Raw genomic sequence first — 20,609 nt, 5'->3', positions numbered from 1 at the left:
GCACTGCATAGAGGTTGTGCAGGCAGTTGCACACTCTTGGGGGTTATGTACTCTTGCTATTATAGAAAGACCTGGATGAAAACCGAGGCGAACGAGTGTTGGTAATGTTAGCACTGTTGCCCACACAATCACCTGCTAGCCTAGCATCCACACTGGAGTGGTCTTAATGTGCTGCAGGGGTACTAATACGTAGTGTCCGACTGTATTCCAGCGACTCATTTCAAGCATTACAGCAGCTGCTCGGCTGCGTGTAGGTTCAGAGGTGTGCGCACCGACGCACGGGTTAACGTCATCATAACAACACTGAGATAATCAAGAGTACATAACCCCCAGAGTGTGCAGCGCCTGATCCAGCTCTGCATAGGGTCTTGGTCGAGCGTAATCGGATCTTCTGATGTCATGCGTACACTCCACACCAGTGCACCGCAGGGCACCGTTATTTTTGATCCGAGAGTCCCCGCGACTCCCCGGGTTCCCCTCATATCTGTACGGTGTTATGACGCAAAGATCCGATTACGCTCGACCAAGACCCTATGCAGAGCTGGATCAGGCGCTGCACACTCTGGGGCTTATGTACTCTTGATATAATACATATATATAGGGAAGAAGGATTTTATTAATTCCAATCGTTAGAAATATACACAAGCACAGTGATGCATCGCTAGCAGCTAGCCCTAGAGTATAGTCATGGATCACATTGCAATGGAATAGCAGAGTTCAGTGCTAATTTCTATACGAAAGCGATTGATTACTATTTACATGACTGTGTACCAAACTGGTCTTATTATCCAATGGTATGCTTCAAAGGTAGAGATGTCAGTGTGTGCACTTTGTATTCATTCTTGTCGGAGCTGGCCCTGGCAATGTTTGCAGCTAAATCATGCCTCCATCTTCTCATCGTGTCCAGTTCGCACATATTGCTCGCCTCTCCGAGTTTAGTCTGCTCTTGTCCACATGAGCTCGTCGGCGGTGGTGCCCTTCTTGAGCTTCATGGAGCTGCTCTGTGCGGCCATGATGACCTCCTTCACCTCCTTCATCAGATTCTGCGCGTTCAATACCAGCGTTTCGCTGGCCTCGTGATCTGACTGTTCGTCTGTGCAGGGCAGAACAAGCAACAAAAACACACACACACACACACACATGCACATGACTTTGTTCCTGGATGTCGCTTCACAAATCAAAAAGGTCATGCGCCATGGTTTCGAGTCACATGCAAGCTTTCCTGATCTGGGACAAAATAATAATAATTCAAACATACTAGTAGTCCAAGTCTGCAGTCAAATATCAGTTTTTCAATACCAACTCAAGCCGCAAGCAGTGCAGCATGTGTACATGGCGTTGTAACATGTTGCACTCGTGCACATCTCTCTACAGTACCATTGCATCTGAATGCGGGGCTTAGTCTGTGAGTGGCAGCAGTCACGCGGTACCAACCTGTTTGTCCGGTTTGCGTCGCCTTGACCGTGGCGATGATCTTCAGCTGGGTGCTGATCATTGGCAAACGATCAACGAGTTGCAGCAGCGTCTGAGCAAGCATGGGAACACGGACAGAGAGAACAGAAGATTGAAATTTAGACCATACATGTTACCAGGCAAATTCCAATGATACTTGATAGCCGCTGCTGGATTGCCATTTTTTTAGTGATAGCTTGCATAGACGGTTAGCACCATCATACACAGATATGCTGCATGGCCCCTGTTCTAACACTGGCCTAAAACCTTGCCGGCCTAATCGGTTGCTAAGGAGTCAGTAGATTGGACCAGTAGAACTCACCGCCTTGAGGCGTCGGTCGGTGCAAGCTGCGGCCACAGCCTTCGCAAGCTTGATCAGCTCCTTCGTATCCAGTGCCAGCTCCTTGGCCAGATTGATAAGGCGCTTGCGAGACTCAACATCACCCTGTGAACTGCACACACAACACCATGTGACGAAAGAACAGAAAGCATACGCTTTACAAAAAGAAGTCACTTTCAGCGTTAATAACCAGACACACCTGCGCATGCAGTCAATCAAAGTGTGCGTGCCGTGCCCCCCCCCCCCCCCACACACACGCAGACTTCTTGAAGTATAGAAGCTACGAAGACCTTGTGACATATTGCTGGCACCGTAGGCTACGCTCTGGGCTCATCCAACACCCAGACGCATTCCCAGGTGATTTCGGACAACTTGAAACCTGCCCGTACCTGACGCTATGATACCACTCGACCAACAATGCAGGTGCACTCAACACTTACTCAAATAGGCTGCCGATTTCAGCCATACGCGCTGCCATGCGACGTGCAATCTGAATGAGGGCATTGTCACCAGCACCCCACTTCAGCGCCTCTTCCTGCAGCTCCCGGGCGGCCAACTAAGCAGCAAAACATACAACAATTGGGGGAGAGAGAGAGAAAGAGAGAGAGAGATGAAGAGAGGGAGAGCAGGGCCTGTTGGAGAGCCGGGTCAGCCGGGTCACGCGCCCGGCTGGGGAACTGCACGACCTGGCTGAACAGATAACACCGGGTCCAGTCTGACCCGGCTGAAAAATGTCTCAAACTGACAATGGATTCCTAAAATACCGGTATTTTACGACTCGCGGACCCCATCTGTGGCAAATCTAGCGCAACCGTACACACTACAGTCTACAAGCGACAGAAACTCGGCTTGGGTCAACTGGGGTCAACTGGTTCGAGCGTGATCTGGCCAGCGGCGAGCAGGAAGTCAGGACATTGAAAGTCGATGGGGCAGGCAGTCAAAAGCGTAACTTTGGCTATAGCTTTTGACACAGTTGCAAGTTTTGAGCAGGCTTTTTGGTTGTTTTTCTGCCGGATGATCTGACCCGGCTTGACCCGGCTGGCCTGCATGCGCCAGGTACACTCTGACCGGGCTGTGTTGAATGTCTAGAGCAGGCCCTGGAGAGTAGGGAGTATGAGCCATGACAGGTTGCATCATTGGCATTGATGGGGACTAAGGATATGAAAGTTAAAACTTGGCGACGACCGGGAGCCTTCACTTACCCATCCGGCTTCTCACTGTGCCTTGTGCCATTTATGTTGCCGCCAAATGTGAATTGTGCTTTAAACCCTCATCAGTCCTTCCTATGCAGTAAAACCTAGTGTAAGCGACCTCTGGTTTTAGCGACCTGCTCTTAGCGGCCGTTTTTCCATGCCACGGCGGATAGTTCTACACAGACAAGGTGGGACCTGATTCGAAAGACCACCTGGCTTTAACGACCGCTTTTGCTTGCATCGTGGGGCGGTCGCTTAAACCAGGTTTTACTGTATTACCATGGGGAACACCCTGTCCACAGCATACTTGTTTGACTTCCATCATCTTCGGGTTGAACTGAGCTGGTTGGGAGTGAAGGCACGACTCGGACTGCCCAGAAACTCGCCTCCACAACTGTCCTGCGTAGCCACAGTGTAGCTTACTTGTAGCTGGCTTAAAGTTAAACTCACCATGATAGGTAGTGCCGGTCCTTTCATGTTCTTTCCGATTTGAATTTCCTCGACTGGCTCCTCTGCAGAGAAAAGTGAAAAAAGAAAGAAACCGGTGGCATAGTTTTGGTTAAACAGCTATGAATAGAAGGAAGGCTGCAGATATCACCACGCAACGTGCAACTTGTTCGAATGGAACCAACATGACCGACATCATAATATTATGACCCTTATATCGATGCATGGGGTGAGTGGAGTTGGAACCAACATGGCTGCCCTGTATGGTCACATGATAGACGCTTTAGCAGCTCTATGTAATTTGGAATAAACAATCCCGGTTTGGCCCAATAAATCACGACACAATAGAAAAGCTGGCAGGAAGGCTTTTCCAAAATGAATCACAAAAGCGGGACTGGGCCTTCAAACTGTGTTGGACGTTCTTCACACACGTCCTCCGCAGGTAGAGGATGCGTACCTCTGAAATATACGATCTACGGGTGCCTATTTGATTTGAAACCTCCATATTCCAGTGATTCATTTGAGTGGGGACAGACAAGGAAAAACGAAGGCAATCAATAAAAAAATCTATCAGGGCACACTCGGAGTTGAACCAAGGACCTCTCGATCTGCAGTCGAATGCTCTACCACTGAGCTATATGCCCAGGACAATCATTACAGGATGCATATTGATACTGAATGTCAGAGATCTGAGACATTGGTGTCCACAAAGTGAAGCTAGGGTAGTAGTAGTAGTAGTAGAATTTATTATTTTGATAGGGAAGGCCCTACAGACGTTGCCGTCTTGTTACAGGGAACCCTAAGTGCTCTTTACAGAGCGAAACAAAAACGGATAGATGCTCAACCTGACGACACGAGACAGGCAGAGAATTCCACCTATCAGCGCCAAGGAAAGAAATGGAGAACATGCCATAGTGGTAGCAGCGGGCAAAGAAAGTGAAGAGAATGATTGCCCTCTAGTGCGCCTCTCGGTGCAAGTAGCAGTATACCCAAGACAAATTGCCTCCTGGGTCAGGCACCCAAGACAGTTATCAACATGCCATGTGCACAACAGGTGACTACCGTAAACAGCCTAATGTTTGCGACGTATTCACGTTTGCTAATTTTGCGAGAAGAGCATAACGCAAATATTAGCCATCGTGAAATCAAACTTCAACAGTGGGTGTGTATGTGTGACCACAGTGCTCCACGAACATTTACCATCGTCAACTCGCTGGTTCTGAGAGATCGCAAAAATTTAGTGACGCAAACATTGGGCGGTTTACAGTATATCAACCATTGGACGTACCCGGTGGAGGTGTAGGTGCCTGAGGTGCCTTGGGTGCCGGCGGTGGTGTTGGCGGAGGTGGCGGGCGATGGTGGTTCTCGACGACTTGTCGGATTTTAGTGACGGCAGCATTCACCTGTGCGTGCACATGGGTGCAGAAGAGGAAGATTAAGTCAAGTTATCAAGGCCGGTGATTGGCTGTCTACATAGCAACTGTCATGTGACGTACAATAGTGATGACAACAATGCTGATAGTCTAACTCTAAAACCTTTCTCCGTCGGCCATGTTCTGAGTGATACGCATTCCGAGAGAACATGTCGGCTTTTCGCATTGGGCAGACTCCACTGCAGCCATCTTATAATAGTTCCTAAATAGGGCTGAAACAATTATACCGAATAATCGAGTACTCGTTTGATAACTCTAACGATCGAGCAATCGTTTAGAATACTGATTACGATTATTTTGGGTTTTTTAATATTTGTGTCCAGAAAGTACTGTAAACCCTCGTTTTGTGAAGTTTGAATCAGTTTCCGCTGGGAGTATGCAGTTACAAGGGGTATGGTTCATGGTCTGAGGTTAAATTGACTTCAAAACTGCCATGTTTCGGAGCTACCCTTTCACTAATGCAGATTTGTTGGTATTATGAAGGCATAGTTTGTGGAAACAGAGTAATGTTTGCGCAGAATTATGACTCTATTTGCTAACGATTGTAATCGATTACTCGATCGTTAAGCTAAAGAGTAATCGATACGTGAAAATCCACGATCGTTTCAGCCCTATTCCTAAACCATACTATGATAGTTATTATTAGTTAGACTAGTTCTGATGAAAGTACTCTCACAAAGTGTACGAGCTGCTGCTTAGCAATCTCCCATATCAGGTCATTTTTGCTTTAAAATTAATACCGTACTTACGCGCATATAAGCGCATGTGCTTATGTCCGGACATAAGCGCACCCCCCCCCCCTAATTATAAGCGCATGGGCTTATATGTGAACACTATTGGTGTAACACCCAGGAGCTGAATATACTGCTGAGCATTGTGATAACACCGTTGTTTAGGACACAGACAAACCGTTTTTGCACATATAAGCGCATGGGCTTCTACCCGAACATGTTCACACAGCAAAAACAATTTTTGTAGCAAATTTTCACTTATAAGCCCATGGGCTTACTGTAAGACATGTATATATAACGAGGAAGCAAATCTAACGTTTTAACGGATGACATTTCTTCGTTATAATAAGATCCGTTGAAGCCGTACTGCTTCATATATGCTGTGTGTGGATATGGCAGAATACTGCAAGATCGTTAACATATCTTCTCGTTAACCTATGAATTTTGGACAATCGTTAAATTTGCGACTCGTTATAATAACATGTCTTACAGTATATGTGGGGAAGTACGGTATTTGCTTTGTTTTCCTAGCTTACTATTGCCGTGGCTGGCTCAACGCCCTTGTCTCACGGGATTCCGTCCCTGCATTAGCTATGCTTGTCACATGCTATGAGGTTGTGTCTAATACGAATAATAATAACATGCCAGTTAGTTGTAGAACGTCAGTACCGTCGGTCAGTGTCGTGCAATGTTATCGCATGAGCTGATAGTTTAGTAACTGGTGGTGTTAGTGGACAGTATAGCGTAACTTGTAGTTCCTTGGTCTTTCTCTTTTGCATAAATTTAACCTTGGCTCTCCATCTGAGTAAATAATAACAATAATAATAATAATAATGACCAACACCCTGGTGCCATGATTGCAGCCCGCAATATCAGCAGCAAGCGCCAAGCTTCTAGACTTCACGTGACACCCAAACATGCATGCCGGGAGAATTGTACATTGGTTTGAAGTAATAGCTTACACGATCAGCCTGGCTGTCAAACTTCTGGCGATTGGCAGTGTTGCTAGTGTCCTGGGCAGAGTCCTTGCAGCTGTTCACCATCGGCTTGATTGCTGCGGAAGAAGAAAACCAGGGTCACAGTAATAGCAATTGTCAGGTAGTTCTAGGGCAAGATATTTCAACTTTTTAGTTTGAAAACTATTTGAACACGCCATAAATCATGATGAATATACGGAGATTATTGCGACGGGAAACAGTTGCTGACTTCCTCCCGTGATCAGTGGGTGCCCTAGTGATTGGAGAAACGCCCTTGGTTACAGCTGCCTGGAACCCGATTGTTTTTAGTTCACAACACACAAGCCACACTATGGACTGCGGCAGTGCTGCATTTAGATCGGGATTTCAGTAGGCCGGGGCGAAACGTGCTCGGTACATGTAACTTACATCTGGCAAGCTCTTCTGATGCTTCTGTGACTGCCTTGACGTATTCCGGGTCGGTCGAGTTCTCGGCTTCTCCCTTGGCGACGTCTAGAACTCTGCGGCAGCGCTTTGCAGCAAGTATCGCGCGTTCATTGGCTTTCTGCAGTGAAACGGAACCAGAGCAGCACAGATTCGTGTTGAGCCGTAGGATGAATTGTCCACTGGGACTGGGTTGCAGGATTTTGACCTATTACGCACAGTGTGCAATGCTACCATGGAGGATTGCGGCGGCTTCTCTGTGCATTTCCTCTTCTCTGGGTTCATGCCTCAATTTTCTGCTCCGAACTTTAAAAAAGCAGTACAACACTCAACAAGCGGAATGTCGGCTATACAGCAGTCATGTACCTGTAATCATGTACCTGTAATCATGTACCTGTAATCATGTACCTGTAATCATGTACCTGTAATCATGTACCTGTAATCATGTACCTGTAATCATGTACCTGTAATCATGTACCTGTAATCATGTACCTGTAATCATGTACCTGTAATCATGTACCTGTAATCATGTACCTGTAATCATGTACCTGTAATTCAAAGTACAGGTAGCATTTTAAAAGTACGTACTTCTCCTTCGTCATCGCGCAACGCAACCTTGGCCTTCTGTAGGTCCTGGAAAATGTCTTTCTCTGTATGGCATACACACACACACACACACACACACACACACACACACACACACACACACACACACACACACACACACACACACACACACACACACACACATACACACACACACACACACACACACACACACACACACATACACACACACACACACACACGCACACAGTGCAGCTGTTAGTATCCATACTCCCAGCAGACGAGGGAGTGTCTGTGTGTGTGTGTGGGCATTTATCCTTAGTGCTGTTGCGATACCGCAACATTCACTTGTTGTAGTTGTCGTTTGAACACACTGGGACGACACTAATCACACCCCAATTCATTTCTCCAGGAACTCAACACATTTATTCACCTTCGGTACCCTGTAAGGAGGCCTTAGGGTCTGTTGGGAATGCCCAAGTAAAATAATAAAATACAAAACAAGTGTTACTTCAAGCTGAACACTGCTTGTTCCGGCTTACCTGATACCTTCAAGAACTCCACGCTGTCGGTCACTTGATCCACCAGGTCCTTCAGCTTCTCCATCTTCTTGCAGTACTCGTTCTTCATCATGTTCATGTGATCAACAGCCGTCTGCACACCATCGATCAGAAGGAGACAGGGGGAGGGGGGGGGAGTATGTTGGTATAATGTTGCATCACTGACAGCATGCAGGAAGACGATGACCACTGGGAAGAGCAGGCAATTTCCAGACCATTTTTTCACGCAGTAAACCCTGTCAAGGTGACCACTCTGATCAGACGGCGACCTGTTCAAGAGGACCACTATGACCAGGAACAAGGGATGTTATTTCCAGTCAAATGACCCTGGATAAGAAGATCACCTGTACGCGTGGACCACATTTGTAAAGTCCCTTGAGCGGTCGGCTTTGACAGCCGGGTTTCAGTGTACGTGAAGCATTCCCTTTACTGTTGTGCCCAAGGCATTGCAGCAGTGCCCGAGAGCGGCATACATGCTCGTGCACATCGCCACCCAGAAGTACATCTAGTCTCGCAGCGCTGCCGGGTGCTGAAGAACCCGGGGATCAGAGTTGCAGCAGCCAAGGCCGTTCCTATGTGCCATGCACTACAGCAGTCAATGCACCATTGTGGAGTCACTGTGTACCGTATTTTCAAAAGTATAAGCCGCACCTCTAAGCGCTTGCAATTCATCCAAAACAGTCGGTGCTGCTTATACAACGATGGTCGAATAATAATTAGCGGTGGTAAACAGGGTAGATGTCTGCATTTCGTGACAAAAAATGTGGATGCGACCGGAAAATAGGATTTATCGGTTTGCCATACTTGGTGAAATCTGAGCCTGTCCGTTCTTCGGCACCCAATAGGGACCGGCGGATTCTGCTCGAAAAGCAGTAAAATTAGCAGAACCATTCAAACCTTATGGCGGGCAATTCCTCGAATTCTGCTCCATTTCTTTATCCACATACCAAACATGCATGAAACTTACCAGAAAAAGTACCGAATTCTGCCAATTTTTCTGCCGGCAGAATCCGCTGGACCCTAGCACCCAACAGCACTGTAAATGAGCTTGACTACACTCATTACGTAAGTGGGATAATGACTGCTCGCTCACTGCGGCCCGTGCACTCACCTCATCGCCAGGATTGTCAAGGACGATGCGAGACGCGCCGGTCAGCTGCGGTGCTAGTGCCTCGACCTAGCCAAACACACAACACCATGCCACGCGGAAATCAAGTACCGGTTTACACCAGTGTGTTTTCAATTGCAATCCCAAGCCATTGAGCTTTGTAGGAAATTAACTAACTCGCTTTTTAAAGTGAAATGCCCAGAGCATTTCAAGTTAAAACTCACTAACTCACTTTAGGCAGTCCACTATCCAGTGGACTATGCGGGAGTTTCCTCCATACTGTGACGATAAACATACTGCTTATCTCCACTGCATGCCCGAGGGAACTCGTGACTCAAGGTGAGGCAGTATGCCTACTAGCATAGAGCCAGTAACAGAATGTTTAAAGTATCAAATGATGAAGCATTTTGGTGTTCCACGAAATCATGCATAAATTGCATTGGAATGCACAAATATGTGCCTCCTTTGGTTCTTGACAAATTTAGCTACAAAAACATATCTATTATTCTTATCTACAAAGACTGTCTTCAAACACCGGGCATTCACATAAACTTAGTGCAGCATATAAATAAATTTCACGGTTCGCGTGAGACTCGGCTGGAAGCCGAGTTTTCCGCATCCGCCGTGGGAACGCCACCACCCTCTAGGATCAAAGGCATGCAGAGGATGTAAAGATGCTACTGTGCAGTTACTACAGTTACGTGCTACATATCACTGGTTTATGCTGTGTACATGTGCTGTGGTGCCCTAAGCACATGCCCTGCCCAATTTTGGGGCAGGGCGCCCCCTCCCGGCACAGAACCCGCTCGTCAGCTAACTACTGCCCTCGCTCACGCCTTTGATGGTGTCCATGATATCCATGACAGTCTCCTCGTCCTGCACGCCACCGTGACGCGCTACGTTGAGCGCCGTCCGCGCCGCACTGCGCGCATGGTCATTGAACTCCTTGGCCTTCGCCTCAAACTTCTCTTCTCGGTCGGGATCTGAAGCGTGCAGGAACACCATGGTCATATCCAAATGCATGGAGATCAGCGTGATATGCGGGAATCAAGCACTGAATGCATTGAACGAATCCATGCACTTGTATGCACTCGTGTACAGTCATGCGCATGGGACTACAGGAGTAGTTTTACAATGAAGAGAATGGATTCTGCACAGAACGCTGTACTTCTAGTTCGTGAAACAGGATTGTAACACTGGGATTTCAAGTGGTCTGGCCAAACGGGATACTTCACAGGAAAAATGCCCAGTATTGGTGAAATTCCCTTTGGGCATGGATTGGGTTGGTCAACGTTTTCGAAATAAAGTCCAACCATGGCCGAACTGGCAGGACCAGGTGCTACAACCCTGTGAATTTAAGGTTGCGAGTGAACAGACAAAAGCCGCTAAGGAGCAGCTCGCCACTAGAACTACCGTAACCTAAGCACAATCATGAATGAAATTCACCAACCTGACGGATCTGCAAGTGCGGCGTTTGTCATTCTCTTGGCTGGTCCGGTCGGGTCGAGGAAGTCCTTTGCAACCTTTGAGACACACGTGCGAATACATGGAGAGCATGATGACAAGCGAGTACGATAGCATTGCAATCATGCAGGGGGTTGGACACGTAGCAGCTGCCATGGTATAGGCTGTACCACTTCTTGCTCAGTTTTTTTTACACTGTTCACGTTGAAAATTGAAATGCAAGGGTTTTGTCCATAAATTTCACCACTTTTAGCGGAGGGGTCACAAAGTAGCACCTCTAATGGCTGGTCATACCACCAAGAGTATATAACCCCCCAAGAGTGTGCAACTCCTAACACCCTTTCTATGGGGTGCGCTGACGGCGAAAAACTCACATCACGTGGTGTAGTGTCGCAGTTGTACGTTTCCAGCCCATTTGTAGCGAGCAGCGGAGAAATAAAAGAAGCACTCTAACTCACTGCGGGTATGCAAATCCCCGGCATGATCATGGCAGACATTGTACGTAGTACGAACGTACCTGAGACACGTGATGTGAGTTTTCGTCGTCGGAGACCTCATACCGTATTATCTCTAATATAAGCACGGTCCTTTATTTTTTCAATGTACCTCCGCCCCGTGCTATTAATGGAGACGTCCCTTTATTAGAGACTGTTCCATTATTATTTCAACCTCATTTCAGAGGTATGTTGCCATGCCAAATTCATGTGGGACACACACATTTCAGGGTTTTTCGCCGGTACAGATAATGAATTTACACAGTGTGCTTATAATGGAGCCTGAGCACTTCATTTTTTGACTGCCGCCCCAAGGTGTTCTATTATTGGAGACGTGCTATTATTGGAGACTGTGCTTATATTAGAGATAATACGGTATGCAGAGTTGCACACTCTTGGGGGGGGGGGGGGTTATATACTCTTGATACCACCCATACATGTCTATGCCTTTAAAGACCAACTTTACAGATATATGGCCTTTCAGCATACCCAAGTGCAAATATGTAGCAACAAGGTTGGAAAAGCCAGAGATAAAGGAAATGATGTTCGGCGAGGTTTCACAATAATAGTGCAATTTGCTATGCACATTAACTGTCCGAAACTCGGTGTACAGTAAAACCATGGCCATGTCCATAGTGGCTGTTAACCCCACACCGGCCACCCACCCCCAGGGAGCACAGTGGCCAACGTTCACACTCACCTGCTTGGCAATGGCCTCCTTCATCTTCTGCTCCAGCTCGGCGATCTTTCGGGCAATCTCGTCGGCCAGTGCTCGCGCTTCAGGCGTGTCCAGCTGCGCATGTGTCCAATACATTGACAAACAAGTAATTGAAGCTCAGCTAAAGCAAGTGGCAGTGTTTTGTTTGAGATGCTCTGTTCACTAGCGAGACACATGTCTTCCCTGCACGTATCACAGGTATCAATGAATTTTCTCTGACTGGATAGAGGTGCATGATAGGGTATTTACCTACACGGTCCACATGTGTAGAAAAGACATTGTGGACCTGCTCAGGACTCAAGCATGCGTAACATGTTACACGTGACTTTGTTTTACCTTGCCCTGATCGCGGAGTCGTTTAAGCTGGTTGATGAGACGTTCCAGCTCCTCTGCCCGTCGCAGGATCTCATCCTTCTCCTCGCCGTCCTCCATCTGGCTGGCAAGCTGCCTGGCTTGCCGAATGCACTCATCCAGGGCGCGGAATCCTTCATCGGCATCACGTGGGTCGACTGCAGAAACAGCATCACAGTGTTTATTGCATTAGCTAGAGTCGGAAGAAATGGACTACTGGGACATCCTATAAGCACAGAGATCAAGGTCTGCACGTGACTCGATGATGTGGGATCAGTACGTGTATATATTTCCTGTGTAACGGTATGACAGGAAGAATTTTTCGTGTTCTATGATTACGACTTGCCTAGACAAAGGCATTCATAACTGAGAGAAGCATGATCATGACGGAGGTAATCAGACAACTTTAAACGTCCCCTCATGACAGACTAAAATTTTCTCTTACGTCTTGAAAGGAAGTCCTGTGCAAGTTTGAAGTCATCGGACAGGAAGTCTTCTGTAGTCTCTCCTTTGCCGAGGATCTTTCCAATCAAGCTCTTAAAGTCGCCCTGCAGGAGACAAGACCGGCATATGTCACGTTAATGTTGGGGGAATATGCCCTAACTGCAAGGATCAGTGAGACATTCGGCAGACATGTGAAGTCTCAGGTCACGGAACCTTAGATAGTGGACAATATTGTTACCTGCGCTAGCTCATCGCGGTCGGTTTTCAATTGCAGGATGCGGATGATCTCCTCAATGTGCTCGTTCATGGATTTGACGACAAAGTCGCGGTTATCGTTGGCCTCGCGCGACCGAGCGCCACCACGTGCTTCCAGATGAGAGACGAGCTTGATAGATGAGATTAGCATTGGTACAAACTTTCGAAGCTATGAGCAACAAGAAACAAAAACAATTGAAGAGGTTTTTTCAAAGGATTCGGCATTTATACTTTGAGTGAGCTTATCAGTAAAGAAACCATTATACCAGTAGGGCTGCTCAAACTTGGTGAACCAAGAACGCGCACCAAATTGCTTTTTAAATGGCAAGTAATGAGTAAGATGTGCATTCGTGATCAGGGTGGGCTGGAGAAAACATCGCCACATGCCCTTCCCCACTGCCCTCCCCACTGCCCTTCTCCAACCCGATTTTAAAAGACACTGTGGACATTCATCCCTGTTCATTCCGTCAACTAATACATGATCCATGCAGCACCATCTTTCATGATACCAATTTTTTGGCTGTGCATAACGCGGCTCCTCACGCTTACATGGTCACAGTGGTCGACTAGTTCAGCTGCGTGTGTGGCGTTAGTCAGCTCCTTCTGACGGCGATCGACATGCTTGCTGGTCTCGGTCAGCGACGGTGTCAGACCTTTGATGAACTCGATGAGATTGGGAATGCCACGGACGATGTGCGCATCGCGCAGCACTGTTTGGGAGCCACGGCACGCCGCCACCATTGTCCTGACTTCGGACTCATCATTTGTGATCAGCAGGTCGGAGATACCTTGCAGGATACCTAACATAACACAGACAGGTCGAGGAGGACAATGGCAACATAGGGCATCGGAAGGTATTTTAGTGTGGTACGGTCAGCCATTTGAAGTACAATTCACTCGTGGGGGAGTGGTGGCTGAGCCGAAAATTTTGGAAATTTAGACGGCCCAGATCAGTGTATTTTATTGATTCATGGGGCACCTGGAGCAAAAAAGTGGTACGGTCTATGCCGTAGTGACCGTACCGTGTCCGACGCCCATGCAACAGTACTGTTTAAAGCTGTGCGCATTGTAACCCAGGTGCGTCGGACGATATTCTACATTGGTGCGGCTATGCGTGTTCGGGGGCCCTCTCCAGTGAAATACTGTGATTTCGGGAAATTGGGCCCCAATAGATAGAATTATTCGGCCATATTGGTCCCAACTCTCCTGTAACCCCAATGGACCAAGATGCCCTGAAAACTCAAGGCACTCAAAGCAGACCTGACTCCCAACATTGTGACTTGCCTTTGTTCAACCATGCCGCCGACTATTACTATGTTATCTTATCTTTATGTTACTTCACCATAGGTGCAGGCATTGCTGCCTTCTTGCTGTGGATCATCATAGTAGATGATGCATCATAAATGATGCCACAGCTCCTAGGCTATGATGAATTAATTTAAGTGACAGCACCAGAGTAAAAACTACATTGGTCTTGGAAGAGGGTATCCCCCCCCCCTCCCCTCCCCCACTTTACCCTCGGACGTTTGTACTATAGGAATAGGATATGCAGGTACGATAACTACATCAACAGATCAGTGCATGAAGAATTGCTTTCCCGTACCTCTAGCACCAACGATCAGAAGCCGTCGCCCTGGCAGGCTGACCGGATTCTCTTTCAATGTTTGCGCGGCCTCCACCAACTGGTCAGCCGACTTCTGCACACTCTTCAAGGGTCTCGGCAGCTCCTTCTTCAAGATCGGGTCCTCACTGTCGTCAGCTGTTTGCTCACCAACCTGCATCATTGTGCACAGCACAAACAAAGGCAGAATGGCAGGTTCTTAGCAACGAGTGTACAAGAGTCTGCAAAACCAACTGGCAAGTAGAAGCTTTGGATGAATATTTCTTGATGCATGCCATGTGCATTAACGTGTACGATCAGTTTGAAGAAGACTCCAAAAATTCAAAGCAACTGTAAAGTTTATAAGAAAATAAGAGGACCAAAGGTTAGGCTACAATATCCACTAACACTACCAGTTACTTTACAATCAGCTCTTGTGATAACATGTAGCTCTGTAGCTCCTCGGTCCCGGTCTTATTTTCTTATAAATTAATCCTTGGCTCTCCACCCGAGTCTAATAATAATATTCGCGGGATTCGCGTCGGCATCGCTTGAATGTTCAGAAGCACACAAACTAGCCTTCGCATCCGCAGGCCACCACTATGCCTGTTCACCTTAGTGGCGAATGCAGACCTCACAAGTGAGTCAGGGGAGAGGAGGTTAGTCTCTCAACCAATCAGGTGTGTAACGGCCCATAACCCTGTAAACTGCATCCTTGTTATTCTCACTCCGAGCTGTGAGTACCCAGTTGACCGTGGATGTCGGCGCAGTTCAACACGCGTAAAAAGTCTTTTTACATGCTCCCTGCTACCAGCGCGGGTCTTGAACTCGGGACCTCATGATTCGCAGGCAGGCCAGCAAACCAATCGGCCATATGCGTTGGTCTAATTGTAATTGTAAAGTTATATCACGAATCCCTGTTCTGCGTACGTCAAGAACTGCATATGCATCTCTGGTTGCAGTGCCACCTATTGCTGGCACAACCTACGTGTACCTGTCCCTCTGTGGATGGGCCGGGTGTTCATGTGAAGTATGTGATAGTCACTGCTTGGACCATAGTTTTGTAACAGCGCTGCTCGTCCTCGGGATCTTTATTATACTAGTACAGTTTGTCTCATCCAATGGTTCTGATCTGGGGTTTGCTTGAGAACGAGTTTATTCACAACGCCAATTGCGTGAAATATAATAACTAAGCAAAAAGACAACCCACATTCGTGCTGGAAAGAAATCGGGGGTTTGCTGACATCGTATGTGCATCGCAAGCAGGTCCCTTACCGTGACCAGGGTTGTAACGGCCGCTGCCACCACATCAACCTGTGGTGTCAGGTCAGGCATGGTACCGCCCTGACTGGCCTCTTCATCCAGGATGACCATCGTGGAGATCTGAGTGAGCACAAGATAGAGGACATGGACACACACACACACCTCAGACCTCAGACCTCAGACCTGCCCATCGCGGAAGCGATGATAGCGAACAGCTATGTTAGACATAGCAACTTGTGCTGGGATTACACCATTCAACAGCTTGCAAGGCTGATGAATTGACCGCCACTATTTTTAGCCTGGTATCCACCACACAGCTGATTGAAGTGACTTTTTCTGGCCAGTGAATCCCTATTTTTCATTTTTCCATTTTTTTCTTTTTTCTTTTTTTTTCTACACACACACCACACCACATACTCCGGCATACACTGGCTGTTGGTAACCACCCAGCAGAATGAAAGAAAAGTCAGGAAGAGACCGAGAAAGAGAAGAAAGATGTGTGCGACCATAATCGTCGGGAATTGAACCCGCAACCTCTCGATTGGAAATCGACTGCACATACCACTGCACCATATGGGACACACACACACACACACACACACACACATGTGCACACACACATACACACACACACACACAAACACACATGAACATACGAGTGCGACAATATCACATCCAGACTCTTGATCAATGTAGAATCGAGAGTATCCTGTAGAGAATAATACACCACCATGATGATGTGCCTTGGAGAGGAGAGGTTGAAAAGCTGCAGTTAGGAAGTCCATGCCACTAGAGGCACATTATGGGGTGAGTGTGAGTGCTTGAGCTGCCAGTGTACATGCATATACAGTCAGACTTCGCTTATCCGGCCCTCTTTTATCCGGATCCCTCGCCATCCGGAAGAAAATCGTTGGTTACCGATTTACAGCATATGCCATGCATACATACAGTATGTTTGTTCGATTATCCGGTTCCCTCGCCTATCCGGATATTTTAGTGGAAAACGGATGTGTGCGAGATTATGCGAGGTCTGACTGTACAATGTACACCATGTCCGAACTCTCCAATTAACTCGAGGCGGACGATACCACGTTGTGGCATAGGATGTCAAGCCAACACTGGTCCATATAGCAAGTCTTCATTCGCATGTGCCGTTCAAAACAAACGCTTTCTTTTTGTCACCCTGAACCAGAGTAGAGCAGAAAGCGCTGGGTGAATTTGTCTGATATTCATAAAGAAGACAAGGACGTTTCATTCATGAAGAACGCCACAAGTATACTTATATGTGACCATATTCCATGTACTACACAATATTGCAATGAACGAAATCCTCAGAAACATCTAGGAAATAGATGTTTGAACAGACACTTTCCTTGAGAAAAGAAGCCTATACTGCACCAGCAAGAAAACTATACTGGCAAACTTCAAGCTCTCAACCACGAACATTGGGACTCTAGGATTTCACAAACCCAGAGTTTTCATGGGTTCCTCTCTCTAGTGAAGTACAACTACAAGCAAGCAGTCCTATGGAACAAAGGGATATGATGTCGGGTTACCACTGCTGTTGATTGATAATGGTGGTAAAGACACACCTGGCAGTATGGCGGTAAGTACACGCCTGCCCACACATGCTCTCTAGGCTGCAAAGCTCACCATTTTAATCAACCATAAGTATACAGCTGCAGTGGTGCCTTCAACCTCATTCTACCACTGTGTGATGTTATACCATAGCATCACAGCAGTGGTAACCATTACAATTATGTCTGCGTGAGTGATAAATCCAGCGAAGAGATAACGTGCAAGGTGAGGCCGCTGACGGGAAGGTGATTATGGTGAGAAGTGAGACAATAGGTATCATGTCAGATTTCATAGTATAACAGTAAACACCCAATAGAAAATGTCAGGACTAATGTGAGAGGGGGCCTCTCAGGGGGGAGGGGGGCATCTCTTGGGCGTTTGTTTTGCACTGTGAATTCTTTGCCATTCTTATCTCACTTCTCACTTCTTCCTGCTTTCCCCTGTTTTTACACATTATTTCTTCGCTGACTTCATCACTTTCCTGTAAGGCTGGGATTACCACTGTTGTGATGATTATCATGATCATAATTATTATTCCTTTGTTTCACCCAAACCAATTTGGTGAAATCCTTCTATTGCGGTCTATTGCTTGTGGTTGATATTGCTTGAAGTTTGTAGTTTTCTGCTGTGAAAAAGATGTGTTGTGGACGCGTTTCTGAGGTGTAATGCACTACCATGCAGCTTTTTAACTTTAAAAACCCTTCGACACGGGTATTCCCCTGTGTTCACTTCTACATGTTGTGGCCCATCGAATACCGACTCCTGCATGCTGGCAGTGCAGTGCTAACCGCCTGTGTGCAGAATCGTTTAGGCACGTGAACTGACGAGTGACTGTGTTGAACACGATGGCAGACCGGTGAATCCTTCATCAACCGGTAGGATCGAGCGGCAGTGTGACACGCTTCGCGGGAACTATTTCAACCCCACCTCGCTGGCAGCAGCCTCGCCCCTGCGCGTTTCACGCGATAACGACGGAGCTCAGTTTCCCCCAGGCCAGGGAGTAGTTCTACTCCTTGATTTCCCCAAACACGCACATTCTCAACAGACACGAATGCACGCGAGCATAATTTTTGTCGGAGACGGAGGTCTCCTCACATGTGTTAGGCTATGGAGTGCGAGCTTGAACTCTTGAACCCTACGACCTGACGTCTATGTAGCACGCGTCTAACACGATTTTCGTCTCCACTAACCTACTGCTCGCATACAACTTTGGGCGAGCGCCAGGAACAAGACTTCACACGTTCGCTGGGAAATTTCACTCACAAAACTAGTTAGTAACAAGCGCTGTATGCAGTCTAGGAGCAACACGTCCAACAATTTCGTTCCGACTGACTATTACAGCCAGTACATAAAACTGCTTGATCCCGAGATCAGAGTCAACACAACATACCTTTTCAGCCACGGGCTCCAGGATCTCCTGGATGGTCTTCGTGTGGAACACAGAAGGCATCCTGGCGGTTTTCTGGTTACCTCCAAATAGTCACTCAGCAGGCAGCGACGAAACAGCGACGATGATGGATCAAAGAAAGAAAAAAATACACCAACCGATCTCTGGAAAGACCCTGTGCTGAACTGATCAGCAAGCAAACGAGCACGCCAGGTCGTTTTCCCTTTTTTACTACGGGGCCATGTGGTCAGGTATCCGCCCTACCCCTCAGCCACCGTCCGTGCATCAGTATCACGGTGCGTCGTGTGCTGAAGTGAAGGCAATACTGGTAATTATGTGTGCCTGGCATACCCATGATGACACTGACCTACACCGCTCTGCTAGTTTAGGTGCAGAGTTTTACCTAGCCAGACTAGACGGCTGATGCAGTCGGTAGCCAGCTAGCTACCAACGTGCAACGGCTCTGATGTGGATGTCGCCCAAGTAACTTTGCTGGCTTCTGGGAACGATGCAAGCGCTCATACTGTCATACTCATACTCATACTCCTAGCAAATGCAGTGGTATGTTAGTTATTCCATGTACTTCAAAGTGTCTTTGGGAGTGTGCAGCCAGCCGCTTTTCTGCCGCTACCACTGCATGCATCACGGTGGAATGGGTAACGGGCAAGCGTCGTATATTCGGTGTCCACCGCTCGGAAACCTGCTGGCAAGCGGCATACACATACAGGTAGTTATCGCTGATCACCCACACATACACACGCGCACGCACACATACACCGTGCCCCCCCCCCCCCCCACACACACACCATCGTAGACACAACGACCGTCCTGCACGAAATATGAAGTATTGCCACTCAGTACTGCAGCCAACATCAAAACACGAATTGATTACAGTGGTATTTTGTAAATCGACTCGTTTCCAGATACATGTATTGTAGGTTCCCAACTTCCCATCCGTGAATCAAGCAACGACATATTCACTGTAAGTGCTCGGCTACAGTAACTCAGTGTATGATTGTGCATTTGTTGGGGATTGGGTCGATCATGATCACCTACAGACGTAAGATACAGTGTATGTCACAATCCACTATGCATGACGGCGCTGCCTAATTCTAAGACCAGCATGCTAGCAGACATTGCATGGTAAGGCGAAGAAGGCATGTAGGCTCAGTGTGGGTTGACTTGATGGGTAGTGCTCCCTACCCATGATGCATTGATGGCATCACAGTGGTTGGGGCCGGGGGGGGGGGGGGGGGAGGGGGGTTGGGAGGGGGAGGGGTGTAAAACCTCACAACACACTTGAAAGATACCATCTACGAGAGCGGGTGTCCACAAGCCATAATGAAATCAACACAGGCACATGTGGGGAGGGGGGGGGGCGTGTCAGAGTTCACTGCACCCTTGAACTCTGCAGGAGAGGGTGTTCACAAGCCATAAATTGCATAATGAAATCAACACGGGTACATGTGGGGAGGTGGGGGGGGGGGGGGGGGGGGGGGAGCGTGTCAGAGTTCACTGCACACTTGAACTCTGCAGGAGAGGGTGTTCACAAGGCATAATGAATTGGAAATCTGGGTACACATCGCGGGTATGTAGGTACTCAAAAGTACCAAATTGGTTCATGTCAAGACCTGGCAGCTGACATGACAGAAGGCTACTCCATAGCACTACGTTATTGCAAGATGTACCTGGAAGCCTTCATGAATGGGTATAATTATGATTTCTCGAAGAGAATACAAAACCATGATGATGATGATGATGATGATGATGATGATGATGTGTTGTGTATAGACTATCTGTTGTGTTTCATTGGTCTGTGTGGCC

At 47.5% G+C, this 20,609-nt stretch overlaps 1 protein-coding gene and 1 non-coding gene across 2 annotated transcripts; both read right to left on the bottom strand.

Annotated features, from left to right (window-relative positions):
* Positions 1-596: 596 nt before the first annotated feature.
* LOC135823772 (vinculin-like) lies at positions 597-19,069 on the bottom strand. Its single transcript, XM_065336615.1, has 21 exons — positions 18,789-19,069; positions 15,833-15,940; positions 14,561-14,732; positions 13,507-13,757; positions 12,941-13,126; positions 12,704-12,806; positions 12,244-12,416; positions 11,890-11,982; positions 10,682-10,754; positions 10,066-10,214; positions 9,235-9,300; positions 8,106-8,217; positions 7,585-7,646; positions 6,982-7,117; positions 6,559-6,650; positions 4,721-4,835; positions 3,436-3,497; positions 2,233-2,348; positions 1,775-1,904; positions 1,435-1,525; positions 597-1,093 (listed from the first exon to the last, which is right to left on the bottom strand). Exons 1-21 carry the CDS (start codon positions 18,846-18,848, stop codon positions 936-938), a joined length of 2,508 nt encoding a protein of 835 aa, XP_065192687.1. The 5' UTR covers positions 18,849-19,069; the 3' UTR covers positions 597-935.
* On the bottom strand, positions 4,005-4,076 carry Trnac-gca (transfer RNA cysteine (anticodon GCA)). Its single transcript has one exon. It is a non-coding gene; the product is annotated as a tRNA-Cys (tRNA).
* Positions 19,070-20,609: the final 1,540 nt, after the last annotated feature.

This window comes from Sycon ciliatum, chromosome 8, assembly GCF_964019385.1.
Source record: "Sycon ciliatum chromosome 8, ocSycCili1.1, whole genome shotgun sequence".
Lineage (NCBI taxonomy): Eukaryota > Metazoa > Porifera > Calcarea > Leucosolenida > Sycettidae > Sycon > Sycon ciliatum.
Note: the sequence above shows the minus strand (reverse complement) of the source record. Positions and strands in the feature narration are given on the sequence as shown.